A 15,464-nucleotide genomic window follows, 5' to 3' on the forward strand; every position below is an offset into this window, starting at 1 on the left:
CAAAAAGACAAAGACAGACAGCCAGACAAAGAAAGACACAGACAAAATCATAAAGAAAGAAAGTCAAAAAGAAAGACAACTAAACAGATGAAAAAGTCAAAGAAAGAAAGACAAAAACTGAAAGGGAAATATAAGAAAAAGAAAAAATCTAAATATCTCAATCTACTGTAAGTCCATACGTGCTAGAACCTCCAGAATGGCCCACAGTCTGTATTCCCAGGCCGTGAGGCTGTTAAACCTGCAGTCGCTCCCTCCCCTCCCTTCTCGGTCATCGCCCGCCATCACTGCACGTTATAACCCACCACTACAATAACTATGAATTGGTCTTTGCAGTGTTGTAGTAACCACTCAACACTTTTTAACATCCTGTTTACTGTAACTTCCCCTCACATATACATATTTTATTTTATTTTACTTTGTTTTACTGTGCACTAAGATGCTACTGTTTTTATTGTTTGTGCCTTATTTATTAATGAAGGTTCACAGCATATTTATTGCCCATGAATAAGGCAGTATGTTACGAATAAGCTACTATGCCGTTGTCTGAGGCTCTATCGAAATTTCGTTGTTATTTATAACTGTTGTTACTATGACAATGACAATAAAGTATAAGTAAGTAAGTAAGATCTGTGATCAGGCTCACAAAATTAAAACCCTGTCCATCTGCCATACTAGCTGTGTGTGTGTGTGTGTGGGGGGGGGGGGACAAATGTTTTCAACTTAAGAGAAAAAAGACAAACAGAAGTCCAATCATCCCCCCTTGACAATGTTGGACCAGAATTATTTTTATGGACATCTTGATGTGTCGTCATTGTGTGAAGCTTCAGTGAAATTCACTCGTTTATTAGTTGCAGCAGCGAAAAGACTCGTGGACAGACAGAAGGACGCAGGATTCTAGTTTTTCCTGTAACGGTGTGACCATCTCTCCACAGAAAACCCAAAAAAATAGTGCGTGGAAAAAGAAAAAAGAAAGGATGGAAACCCCTGTGATACTGGAAGCAGAAGTGGTGCTTGTGTCTTTTGAGAGCTGAGGGTTAAGGGCTTTCTGCACTCTCACTCCACTTCCCCTGGTGAGCATGACTGGGACTCTACAGTCTTTTGTGCCCCGTAAGCGTTACGTAAGCCGTGTAAGGCAGAACAGATAGACAGCAAACAGAGGACGGGCTGTTTAGCTGCTTGTCTAACTGGACACGTACAACATCCCACAGATGGGGCCAGGGTGGGAAATTACAAGGCTCCAGCCATCAGCAAAATTAAGAGAGTGAGTCCAATGTTATAGTAAAACTGACTTAGCCAGTGAGAGATGCTGATCACAACAACAACAAAAAAATCTGTTCTGTGCCGTGACAAAGGAGGAGGCATGACAGAAAGAACACAGATGAGCGCAGAACAGAAGGGCTATCAGAAGACAGAACAGAAACAAAACAAGCCCGGATAGGAAGCACAAGAGGAAGAAGCAGGGCCGTAACAGTGAGTCAAACTGCACACAAACACGACATCGTCCTGCTGATCAGGCAGTCACCTAATCACTGTGGACATTAAAATTTCACACCATATAATCCTCTGAGGCCCAAACGCAAGTCTGCTAGTAAATTTACCAACTCTGATGATAAAAAAGTATATTTATTTATTAACTCATGTGACTATGACTAAACAAACAAACTATTGTTATTGGGAAAATTTTTATATAATTCATTAATTTAAAGCTGTACAGCCTTTCAAATTTTATAAAAACAACAAAATTTTATTTCTACCAAATTCCAAGCATTATAATGTTGGTTTAGTTTTGTAACATGTTGCAAACACAAACAAACAAACACACACAGAAAAAGAAAAAGTCAGAAAGAAAGAAAGAGTTAGGAAGAAAGAAAAACAAAGAAGACAAAAAGACAAAGACAGACATCACTACCAAATGTAGATCATGGTAACTTATCCCTTGAATTTCTACCCATCAGGGGTTGAAATTGTAATTGTTGTCAGACGGCGTGAATTATATTATAGTGTGCAAAAAAACAAAAAAAAATTCATTTTATGACTTAAATCTTAAAACACCCAAAGGCTATATTATTTTAATAAATTTGCTAAATTATATATATTTTAGTATTTTATCCTGTAGAATTTCAGATAGTCAAATTTATTTCATTTTTTTCCCAATTAGAGTGATTCATCCACAGAGATTGATTTATGTGGCATAAAACAATATTCTGAGTGGTTTTCGGTTTTCAAGTTTGTTTATTTTGTAGGTGTGTGTCGGGGGGGGGGGGGGGTGTTACATTAACCTGGAGGCCTATTTTTAAAAACTTCAGTGAAAAGCTAAAATGTCAGAGTCCATCTTTTACTCTTATTGCACTATCCAGTGTTTGGTTACAACTGCCTGAAAGTTACAACGATCTGATTTTATCACAGTTTATTTAGCTGAGGAGGATTTTATAAAACAGGATGATGTGTCATGGCTAGCAAACATGAAAGAGACAAATTTTTGCTTCTGTTATCTCAGTTGTCATCAGCACACATTTGGTTGTCAAACCAAATGTGCAATAGCTGCAAAAAAAAGATGTAACATTTCAAACAAATTTCATTTAATCCTCTGGCAGATCTGCTTCACGCCCAGGATGACTGTATGTTTTGTTTCTTGTTTTTATTTTTTATTTATTTATTTATTTTAAGAGCATCACTGTTTAATAAAATCCTCAGTTCCCTACTGCTTTCTTTCACCTTTAGGTCCCGGTGGATGACCGGGGTCTTGCACTGATGCAGGCGGGCCACAGCCCACAGGGTGTCACAGAAGATGTGAAGGACCTCACCTCGCTGAATCCCACATTCAGCCGCTGGTTCATCTGCTCACCACCTGACCCGCTGGAAGAAAAGAAACCAGGACAACCTTTAGGCTGCAAAGCCAAAACCAACCATTATTTTTCCTTTGCAAACCAAATTATTAACCTGTTATTTAGCATGGGTGATAACTTTACATAACACAGCAGATCTCAATCTGACTAAGAAAACATTATCACATATTCATAGCGACATTAGAAATACCCACTAGTGTACCAGTAGTAAAAACATGCCTTTTTGTGTTACAACACTGATAAAGTGATCTAGTTAATCTCCAAGTGAAAACAAGTCACTACAACCAAGATGTAAATATAATTATGGCTGGTTAATTTGATGCATTCATGTTTGCGGTTACAGACACTGTGCCAACATGTTAAGGCAAAACTTCCTGATGACACGTGCCACAGTTTACTCTAAACACTGCACACTGCACATCAAGGAGAACACATGCCATTTGAAGGATTCCATCATCTATCGCCGATGGCTAGCTAACATCAAGTTGCAGGAGCAGCCAAACAAGTAAAAAAAAAAAAAAATGCAACTTATAGTCCAGAAAATAGATGAAGTACAATGTACAACCATAGTCAACTACCTCATTTTGACGACACTGGATCAGAATTATTATCCTTCATTCAAATCTTCACATGTGCTGTTAAGTTTCAATGAAACCATGGATCTAGTGCAGCATTACTCTGTACCTTACAATACTCCATGAGGATGAGGACCTCCCAGATGCTGTCTGACACTGCATTGATGGTAGAATCCAGGTAGCCAACAATATTTTTATGGCCAGACAGCTCCTTCTGCAGAAAGAACAAATCCATGAGAGACATTCTACTAAATACTGTGTCTCCAGCTGCTGTACCACCCAAATTAAATACTGAACAGTTATCCATTCAGGGTAAAGTCAGGACTCAGGCTGCAATGATTCAAGTGTTGTGTTCTTTGCCTTTCCTCTTCGTAATCTATCCTGAGACCTCCAATAGCTACAGTATCATAACACATTATGTTACCCTTGAAATGTTGCTACCATGGTAACACGAGCATTTGAAAAATATAAACATGTCCAAGGACAACGTTACCAAACTCATCTGAGTTATCTGCATATTTAAAATGTGTATCAGCAGATATCTACTTTATTTTGTGTTTATTTTGTTGCTCAAATCCCAAACTTTACTCTCCGCCTCTATCACAGCTGCACTGTGCTGCTGCTGCTTCCGATGTTATGGTTTGTTAAGATATGACAGGAAATGTGTGGCCTTCCTGCATCATCATCATCATCTTGCAGGTGGTGGTGGGTGTCAAACGTAGGGTCCTGGTGCCTCCTGACTTACTGTATGACCCAACGTGATAAACATGTTTTTGGTACTCCTTGGAGATTCCTTGAACAGCCTTAACATGAACTGTACTTTCAAGTGGTGGGTTGGACTGGTCATCTCCCTGGATGGTTGTCATCCAGGACCTGAGGTGGTATCATGGTGTGGTGGATTGGGTGAAATGTGGCACCAGCTAGGGCAGTCACAATTATTACAATATTCGCCAATCACGATTATTTTTCATATTCGCGAATATTTTTCATAACCGCGATTACCGTGAATTACTTATTTTATCCACAAAGTTGCATAAAAAACGACTCAGAATCTGACGTCATCGTGCAGCAGCAGCCGCACGCTGCCTCACTCACTCTGTTTCCTCTCGTCTTGATCGGATGGTTAGCGAGGCTCGGATAACAACATGGAGCATGAGGAGGTTCTGGTTCCAAAGCCACGTACCACGGCACCGCTGTGGATGCATTTCGGTTTTAAGTAGGGCTGCCACGACTAGTCGACTAGTCACGACTACGTTGACAATTGAAATCAATAACAACTAATTTAGTAGTTGACGAGTCATTTATTTTATTTAAGTCTTTGTTTTTCCTCTCAATTCATAGTTTTAGGCAGCCGTCCTGCCGTCATTTGGATGTTCAAATTTTGAATGAGACGGCCAATTAAAACAGTGGCCATCTTATTCAAAGCCGTTTTAAATGGGTAGTTTACCAAAGGAGCTGTGTGTGCACACACACGCACAGAAGCACGCACACACACACAGTCAACTCGCTACAGACTGCGAGGGTTGGAGCAGGTGAGGGAGTGAGATTCTGGAACGGAGGCACGAGACGTTACGTTCTGCTGTGAACCATCAGTGCACTTAAGACAGCGAGCGCAGAGCAGAGAGAGAGGATTTTAACCCGAGTGAACATGTTTAAAAAAAACAAAAAAAAACAAACCATGGGGCTGCCTTTACTCTCTGTACTTTCTCTACACGTGTGGTTCTGATGGCACCAACCTGTTCACACCATGTGCGCGTCGTATACTGAATTTATGAGATCACGAGATGAAATAAACGGTCAAATATCTTTAAAACATCCTTAAAAATGAGAATATATAAATGAACTGAGCAAAAATTACACACAGATGGGTTTAAAAAAAAACCCTGTTGTGGAGAAGCTGTGCAGAGGCACAGATCACAAAAAGCTGAACTTTAACAGCTGTTTATTTTCCAAAGGTATGGATTTGTTCAATCTTGAGCTTAATGTAGTGTTCAAGCACAAAATGTGACTGATGAGAAAAAAAAAGATGACTTCATCACACTAAAATGAAATGGAGTCAGAATAAAAATATAAGCTGCTGATTTCTGTTATTTTTCAAAGTTATAAGCTGTAGCTATATGTTTAATTATTTCAAAGTGAGTTACCTTATGTATTCTAAAAATATGGGGAATGTATCAGCCTGCATTGTTCTGTTAAGTTTATATCAGTTTTCCTGAACATGTCCAGGTGTTTTTCCTTCTTTATAAGAGTTTGGTGTTTACATTTGCTCCACAAAGTTTTAAAACACAATAAAATGTTCACAAAGTTCTTTATAGCAGTTCTATAATTTCAGAAATTCAACAGAAACAACCACAAATCATAAAAAGTTGGGACTATATTAAAATGAAGATAAAATAAAAATGTTGCACTATTCCCAGTTTCTCACAAAAGTTCACTCTCTTGAGTTCACTCACAAAGCCAAGCGTTCTTCCAGAGTTGTGTAATCATACTACGATAGTAGAATATAACAGCCCTAGCACCAGCGTATTATTAAAGACCTGATGCAATCTACACATTCGTATATACAACCCCAATTCCAATGAAGTTGGGACGTTGTGTGAAATGTAAATAAAAACCGAATACAACGATTTGGAAATCCTCTTCAACCTATATTCAACTGAATACACCACAAAGACAAGATATTTAATGTTTAAACTGATAAACTTTATTGTTTTTGTGCAAATATTTGCTCATTTTGAAATGGATGTCTATAACATGTTTCAAAAAAGCTGGGACAGTGGTATGTTTACCACTGTGTTACATCACCTTTCCTTCTAACAACACTCAGCACTAAGCATTTGGGAACTGAAGACACTAATTGTGAGTGTCATGATTGGGTATAAAAGGCGCATCTCCAAAAGTCTCAGCCGTTCACAAACAAAGATGGGGCGAGGATCACCACTTTGTGAACAACTGCACAAAAAAAAAAAAAAATAGTCCAACAGTTTAAGAACAATGTTTGTCAATGTTGAATTGCAAGGAATTTAGGGATTCCATCATCTACAGTCCATAATATAATCAGAAGATTCAGAGAATCTGGAGAACTTTCTACAAGTAAACGGCAAGGCTGAAAACCAAAACTGAATGCCCGTGACCTTCGATCCCTCAGGCGGCACTGCATTAAAAACCATCATCATTGTGTAAAGGATCTTACCGCGTCAGCTCAGGAGCACTTCAGAAAACCATTGTCAGTTAACACAGTTCGTCGCTACATCTACAACTGCAAGTTAAAACCTATCATGTAAGCGAAAGCCATACATCAACAACATCCAGAAACGCCGCCGTCTTCTCTGGGCCTGAGCTCATTTGAAATGGACAGACGCAAAGTGGAAAAGTGTGCTGTGGTCTGAGTCCACATTTCAAATTGTTTTTGGAAATCATGAACGTCATGTCTCCAGACAAAGAGGAAAAAGACCATCCAGATTGTTACCAGTGGCAAAGTTCAAAAGTCAGCATCTGTGATGGTTTGGGGGTGCGTTAGTGCCCATGGCATGGGCAACTTACACATCAGTGATGGCTGTATATTTTTAAGTTATTTGTTTTTATAATTTTGGGTTCTGGGTTTGTTTATTAAGACTGCACACCACTGAATAAGTTTTAAAATTATATGGCGTAAGCTGCAGTTTGGAGCAGTGCTCATGTTGCGCTGTGCTTCACGGCATTTTAAAAGTGGGCTGAGAAGCAGAGAACAGAAACTTAAAAGAGGACAAACAAGTTGATCGTGTAGAAAAGCTTATAAATAATCCGGTTATGTGAGTTGGGGTTGCAAACAACGGAATCAGATTTAGAGGGAAAATGACAAAAAAAACTGCTGCAATTCACCATGATGTTTGCTTAAACCCTAATTTATTAGGTGGATGTATAAATTTCAAGTATCCAGAACCAAAGTATAAAAATCCTTTTGTGATTACTCTAAATATACAAACATGTTTGAATTCATCATCCTTTCATTTTCAAAATGTTGTCTTTCTCCACACGTGCTTAAAACATGATGATGATTCTAATTTCAGTCATCTTAGAAAAGTGATTCATTGCCTGTATTAAAGATTTACTGTGTTTTTACTAATTTCATTAAGGGTACCAGATAGACTGCTGTGTGGTTTTGGAAGCAGGCACCTAAACCACTTTCTCAACAGGGTGGAAGATTGTCAGGGGTTTAGCTCAGCAAAACAAAAGTAAACTGAAATTTATACAATCTGATCAGAGGACAACATCACAGTTAACATTTTGCTGTTTTTAAACTGGTTTATATGGGTGTTTATTTCAGACAGACAGACAGACAGACAGATAGATAGATAGATAGATAGCTTTTATTGTCATTACAACAACGAGAATACTGGTTTGAGTTTTCGATTACTGGGTATAACAAGTACTAATAATATGAAAACAGTAAGTCCCTTCAGCTGCTCCCTTGTTTTCATTTGGGGTCGCCACAGCAGATCTGAGGTGGATCTGCATGTTGATTCAAGTTTTACGCCTAATACTGTTCCTGATGCAACTCTATATTACATGGAGGAACCAGGAACCTTACAGCTAACTTACAGACTTTTCTGGTGACCATATGATTAATTTGTGATCAACGGTTTTAGAATTTTTTTGCTTGGATCTTTTAGTCTGTCAAACTTAAAAGCATATAATATAAATATAAAAAACACAAATTTAATGGAAGGTTCATGATGCTTGTGGCAGTGATACACTCAAAGTGGAAAACAGAGTGTCAAAGGATGGACATGCAAAAGAGCACAACAAACTAGAGCCCGAGTGATAAACCGGCAAGCAGATACAGTTGTATGGTAAAAGTTTGGGGCCCCCTGATGATTTCCATGATTTTTCTTTATAAACATTGGTTGTTGGATCAGCAATTTCAGTTAAATAGATCATATAGCAGACAAAACACAGTGATATTTGAGAGTGAAATGAAGTTGATAGATTTAAAGACGTGTGCAATACTTCTTAACAAAAATTAGGAAGATGCATATTTGGGGCACTCATCATTATCATGATGACATGACATCATTATTAGTAGATCCTCCTTTTGCAAAAATAACAGCCTCTATAGGCTTCCTATAGTTTCCAATGAGAGTCTGATTCAGGCTGAAGGTATTTGGACCCATGCTTCTTTTACAAAACACCTACAGTTCAGTCAGGTTTGTTGGTTCTGAGCATGGTCATCCCGCTTAAAATCACACCACAGATTTTTAGTAATATTCAGGTCTTGGACTGAGATGGCCATTCCAGAACATCGTACTTGTTCCTCTGCATGAATGCCTTAGTAGATTTGAGCAGTGTTTAGGGTCGTTGTCTTGTTGAAAGATCCGCCACGGCGCCAACTTCAACTTTGTCAGTGATTCTTGAACATTGTGCTCAAGATCTGCTGATTACTGACATGGAAATCCATGTAACCCTCAACTTTAACAAGATTCCCAGTACCTGCACTGGCCACACAGTCCCACAGCATGATGAACCACCTCCAAATTTTACTGTAGGTAGCAAGTGTTTTCTTGGAAGCTGTGTTCTTTTCTGCCATGCATACCACCCCTTGTATGTCCAAATAAAATCAATTTTAGTTTTCATCAGTCCACAGCACTTATTCCAAAATGAAGCTGACTTGTCCAAATGTCCTTTAGCATACCTCAAGCGACGCCGTTTGTGGCGGGATGTATAAAAAGCTTCCTCTGCATTACTCTCCCATACAGCATCTCCTTGTGCAAAGTGCGCTGTATAGTTGAATGATGCACAGAGACACTATCTGCAGCAAGATCATGTCGTAGGTCTATAGAGCAGGTCTGTGGGTTGATTATGACTGTTCTCACCATCCTTTGCTTCCGCTTATCTGAGATTTTTCTTGGCCTGCCACTTCGGGCCTTAAACTAGTACTGTGCCGGTGGTCTTCCATTTCCTCACTATGTTCCTCACAGTGGAAAATGACAGCTGAAATCTCTGAGATAACTTTTGGTACCCTTCCCCTAAACCAGGATGCTGAACAATCTTTGTTTTCAGGTCATTTGAGAGGTGTTTAGAGGCTCCCATGTTGCCACTCATTAGAAGCAATGCAAAGAGGAGAAACATTTGCAAATGGCCACCTTAAATACCTTATCATGAGTGATTCACCTGTGTAAGGAGGTCAAGGGTCAAATGAGCTTACCAAACCAATAATTCCAATAATTAGTGCTAAATGTATTCAAATCAATAAATGATAAGGTGGCCCAAAGTTATGCATCTAACTAATTTTGTTTATATAATTATTGCACACTTTAGGTAAATACCAGAAACTTCTTTTCACTTCTCAAATATCAGTGTGTTTGTCTGCTATATGATATTTAACTGAAATTTCTGATCCAGACAACCAATGATTTATAAAGGAAAATCATGAAAATTATTAGCACAGAATGGGATGTTGCTTTGACAGTGAGACTATCATATTTTGGCCCCAAAATATGCATGACACCACATGCGCACGTGTATGTGTGGTTAAATTTTCCAAATGACGGAAATCCATCGTGGTGACGGTGAACTTTAACCCATGTCCTAGAACTTAAAAGTATCAAAGGGGACAAGGACAACAACTTTGTTAGCACATGAAGCTGGGTGTGTGAAACTGGAGCAGCGGCAGACAGCAGAACCATGTTCTACATGCCTGCTTCCGGGTATGTATTTATTGCTACTTTGTTTATGCTTATCCAACGTTATTTAGCCATACTTGATGTATTTCTTTTTTTTTGTTTGTTTTTTTTTAATGCAAGCATCAGCTTTCTGAATACACCGTGGGGTTACACAGGAGCCGGAGCTACTTAGGCTGGCCAACCTCCAAAAATTCAGGCAGAAACAAACAGTGCGCCTCCTATGGTGGTACACAAGTACCTATATGGAGCATGAAAAATTCTAGGCCCATCCAGTATTGATGCATTTTAGCCTTTTCAACATAATTCATGACCTATTGTGAAACATCAAATGACATGAAATATAACAAAAAATATAAAATTAGTCAGATATGTAACTTTAATTGGTTTCAACTATGGCTCTTACAATCAAATAAGAAAAATTCAAATCTTGAATTATTTATTTTATTCTGTTTTGCAAAGTCCCACTGATGTCTGAGGAGGGCCCATCACATGGAGAAAATGACCCATTACTTTAGGCAATGAGAGGCCATTGGCCCATACCACCCTTCTGAAAGATGAATCACTGTGCCAATAAATCAAGATTAATTTAATTAACTGCATTACATTGTGTAACCTCTGACTACTCATTTCAAAAACTACAAAAAGGAGGAAATATCTGATCATGCTGTGTGTTGCTATGGTGAAAAAAATGTCAGCATATCAGATTTTAGAATCACCAAATATGGAAATCGGTATTGGTTTTTAAAAATCCTGTATTGTTTAGGCTCTAAAACAATCCATAACAGTGGCAGAGCACCACCTTTAACCCTTTCACTAGGGTTATTCTTTGTTGTGCAGAATGCACTAATTTGATAAAATTGTATTCATAAAAATGTTTTCAGTGATAATTTCACATTATAGATTGTGTTTGTTTACTGTTGCTTTACACCGCTCATAAAGTCACTACAAAATAAGTTTTCTTTGACTTAAGTACCATCCGGTTGAACCCATCCTTTACTTTTTGAGATATTTTGCACGTTGACTAGGGATGGGTATCGAGAACCGGTTCCTTTCAGGTATCGTTAAGAAATTATTCGATCCACCGACATCAATAAGCTTTGTGCTTAACGATTCTGTTTTTGGTCCTTCAGAGTGGCCGTTGTTTTGGGGGGTGTTTGTCAGGAAAATGATAATTTCTCTACATTGATTACGGACCCTGCGGGTCCGTAATCTACTTTTCTGCAGCACGGCTTTGCTTTGAACCAATCGAAGCAGTGGTTCGCAGATTGAAGCAATGCTTCGATCTATTGCTTCATTTATTCTTTCTTTTGCTTAATTTTCGCCCGCTAAAACCCTAAAGAGCATACGTCTGTGAGTATTATTTACCTTTTCTATGTTAAACCGACCTGTTATGGTCTTCTGAAACGGTTGATAGATGTATTTTATAACTTAAAAACGGGAGCGATGCTAACGCGTTAGCATGTCTATGGCATTTTCAATGTTAAAAGTTAGCATTAAGCAGTTGCAGCTGTCATCACGTTCGGGTGCATTTGTTTTCAAATTGTAATATTTCTTAAATTTATTTTTGTTTATATATTAATAATCTAATGATTATTATATACAATATATACTTATTATATACAATTTTAGAGAAAGACAAAAAGAACCTGAATAAGAAACACAACAGAAAATATAAAAGCAACTGACAATGAACATACATAAATAAATAAATACATACAGAAATAAATAAGTGTTTCCTGTGAACACCTAGTGACTCTTACACCTCCATTTCATCCCTGTCTTATTTAAGTTTAATGACAGTTTGTTTCGGTCAAACCATATTTTCAATATGTTAATTTCTTCAGTGATTTCCTCCACAACTATCTGCCAAATTAGAAAACTGTTGCATCCTAGTAAGAGCAGAATACGACTGGTTCTAGGAGTCTAAAATATTTATCAAAATGTGTCAACCAGTCACTGGTTTTAAATTCTTCAATGACATGATTTATGGCAGCTGAAACTAAATATCTGATTTCTGGGTCACTGATCTGTATAAATGTCTGATGGACCTTTTCCACCATCTCTTGATGTTACAGAAAGAGGAAACAATCAAGTAACTTGGAAGGGAGGAACAGGCTGTTTAATCCTGATGTAGCAGTATCCACTCGAGGTCAGGCTCAACTCTTCCACTAAGCTTTGAAAGAACTGGTTCAGTAGACTTTGAGCAATCCTGCTGCCAAACCGCAAACAATCACTTGATGGACATCAAAGTCAAAGAATTCAGCAACCGTGCTCATAATGGCTAGACACCGCTCTCACCATGATAGTGATCTCCCTCTTGTAGACAGTGAGGTCTGGGACATTGTTGACATACATCCTTTTAAGAGCACAGCGGACACCGCTGTGTGTACGTGCCAGAAACACCACTGAGAAGCCTCCTACAACAAACAGACAAAGAGACAGCAAATTAGCATTTCTTTATAACAAGTTCTTTTTAAAAACATAGGAAAATGAGTCAACTCTGTTAAACTGGACCGCCAGCACTGTCGGATAAATTATGTAGGGCTCACATGAGATTAGCATATGCATACAAGACCAGGTTTACTTGTTGGTAATGCCCAACTTGAACTATTTGGCTAGAAGTCTAAATGCATTACTTACACAGAGTAATTTACCTGATTCCCAAATTACTTGCACAAAGAAAAAAACATTTTATTGACAAATGATCATATATAGAATTAGCAAAATGGTGAGCGATATTTTATAGTTTGCTTCTCATTTGAAACAAGCTTTTGTTGCAGTGCTTATACATGTAATTCGCCATTGCAAACAACCCATTTCTCCGGCAACATGCAAGTGTTTTTTTATGTGGTATTGTCCCATTAGCAGTGACTAACAAAACATCATGAAATTACAATTATACAAAAGGTAAAAACACATACATAAAATACCAAATAAACACTTTCACACAAAGCATATTGTATTCCAATCTGGAGGAATTTTAATGTTTTACAAGGGCTTGACAAGGTTTTTGTCATGTCAAAAGTTGCCACAAAATTGTTCTCCTCATTCACAGATGACTGCAGTTTAACTGCTAACAGAAACATTAATAAATGTAATGTATCACTGCAAAATCCCCCCAAATTCATATATAAATATAAATGTGTATGAGCCACTGCGCCTTAAACTGGAGCAAAGAAAGCTGTTGGCTTTATAGTAAACAGCAAATTGAGATAACACTCATCCTGTCACGCCAGACGTTAGACAGTTCTCTGGTGTGCTGACGAAGATGACAGTGTAGAGCTGAGGTGCCAGTAGCTGTTCTCAATGTCCTGTGTACTGGCTGCTCGGGATGAATGAATGTTGCTTTTTATTCAAGGTCAGCAGAAAGACACCATGAATGTTCTTCAGAAACAAGGAGATGTGGAGGGGACAAGTGTGCTGACTGAATACTGCATGATAGCATCTCTAAACCGGCGACAAATTTTGACACTGAAGCAAGATCAGGTCGAGGCTTACACGTGTTGTAGCTGCCTGTTGCCATTCCCCGACAGAATGACGCCACACATCTCCAGCCTGAAGCGGTTTTCTTCTGGGTGAAGGCTTCTGCAAAGTTTAGAGTGTTGATCCCTCAGGCATGAGAACTGACATCCTGTAAAATCCTGAAAGTCAACCAGGAATCTAGAGCCCGATGTAGGAGGTCCTGGATTTTCGCCAAATTAGACCCATTTTAAGCCTTATTATTGGTAGGAGAGCAGACACTTGAAAAAGTCAGGAATACTTCACCCAAATCATTCTGAAAATCCTCATGCCGGCCAACAAGGCTGCGGACAAATTTGAAAAAACAAAGAAAAGGCAGTGCTTTTCTTTCAGGCTGTCAACTTGATCTACTGTATTTCCATGTTCCCCAACATGGGGTGTGCATCCCCCCACCTCAGGGGGGTGCCAAAGAACATAAAGGTACCTCAAGTTTTATCGGCTCTATTGGTTATTTAAAAAAAAAAAAAAAACACAAACATATTAAATAAAGTCATAATAACACACTTAATTGACAATCCAAACTAATTAAAAAGATAATTTTCTTTGGAGGACCCAAAGAGGAAGAAAACAGGTTGGGATTCACTAATCCATGTATGTTGTCAAATCACAGATACATGTCAGTGACAACTTCAATAGACTGAAGATTATTTAAGCATGTGTACAAACTGGAAAAAATACAAAAAAGACACCTAACCTTCACTGAAAACATGAAGAAAGGGGAAAATATATATATATATATATATATATATATATATATATATATATATATATATATATATATATATATATATATATATATAGTTGAGTTCCACTGATCATCCGATGTGTGCTTGTGGTGTCTGCTTACACAATGCCTGTAGGTCCCTGCACTGAATTCTTGACAAATGTTCCTATGATTCCCTGGCACCAGCTGTTACACATCTATCAATAGAAATGGTCTATTTCACTGATCCCAGTAGCTGCTGTATTAACTCCAGAGGGCATATGGCTTTTGTACAGTAGAGACAAGACTGTCCACTCCAGCAAATCTGACAAACACCTTATACCTGCCTGCTGCTCTGCCCTTGGACTGACAGATCATTTGCTTCAGAGTAAGGTTCTCTCTAAATCACCACCCCGGGGCTAATGGTGCCTCCAATGCCAGCCACAGAAATATACATTATTCTGAGTGGCTCTGTGTGGAATGATTTGTTTTTAGAGGCTATGTGCACAGAATACCAAATGTCCTGGACAAATGAATGACCCACTGACAGCAGAAAAGAATACTGACAGTACAGATGACTGGCTTTAGTCAGTAAAAACACACAAATATTTTCACTCAAGCTCATGTTAAGCTTCTGCACCTGTGCACAGATTATGTTCAAAAGACAATTGCTTAGCTCTTCTATTTCATTCTCTGTCTCTCTCATATCTCCAACTTTTCATTTAATCACAATTATGTTTTGGTCCAGTGCAGTATCACGATACTTTTTAAAAAAAATCTAGAAGTTAAAAGTGAGGTCCACGGATCTTTCTAAAATTATCTTTCAATTTCAGATATTCAACTATAATTATCCTTCTTGAAAAATAGAATGTCCTTGAAACCTTTTAGGGGAAAATCCACTGTACATACATACATAAAACATAACAGTCCTTGAAACCTTTTAGGGGAAAATCCACTGTACATACATACATAAAACATAACAGTCAGACGTGTTATATCGACATTTAATCATTTTCTGAATACAAGCATTTCTTAAACTTGCAACATAGTGGATAAAGCCACACAAACATGAAATATTAACAAAAGAACTTTTGTTGAAGCTGGGAATTAAATGTGATTGTGTGCGTGTATATATATATATATATATATATATATATAT

At 38.1% G+C, this 15,464-nt stretch overlaps 1 protein-coding gene across 1 annotated transcript in view; it reads right to left on the reverse strand.

Annotated features, from left to right (window-relative positions):
* bmp2k (BMP2 inducible kinase) overlaps positions 1-15,464 on the reverse strand; it is a 127,064-nt gene that overhangs the window by 54,656 nt on the left and 56,944 nt on the right. The window contains 4 exon segments of the mRNA XM_034171198.1: positions 2,716-2,804; positions 2,807-2,848; positions 3,524-3,635; positions 12,382-12,500. Coding sequence (XP_034027089.1) covers positions 2,716-2,804; positions 2,807-2,848; positions 3,524-3,635; positions 12,382-12,500 — 362 coding nt within the window.

Source organism: Thalassophryne amazonica, chromosome 5 (assembly GCF_902500255.1).
Source record: "Thalassophryne amazonica chromosome 5, fThaAma1.1, whole genome shotgun sequence".
Lineage (NCBI taxonomy): Eukaryota > Metazoa > Chordata > Actinopteri > Batrachoidiformes > Batrachoididae > Thalassophryne > Thalassophryne amazonica.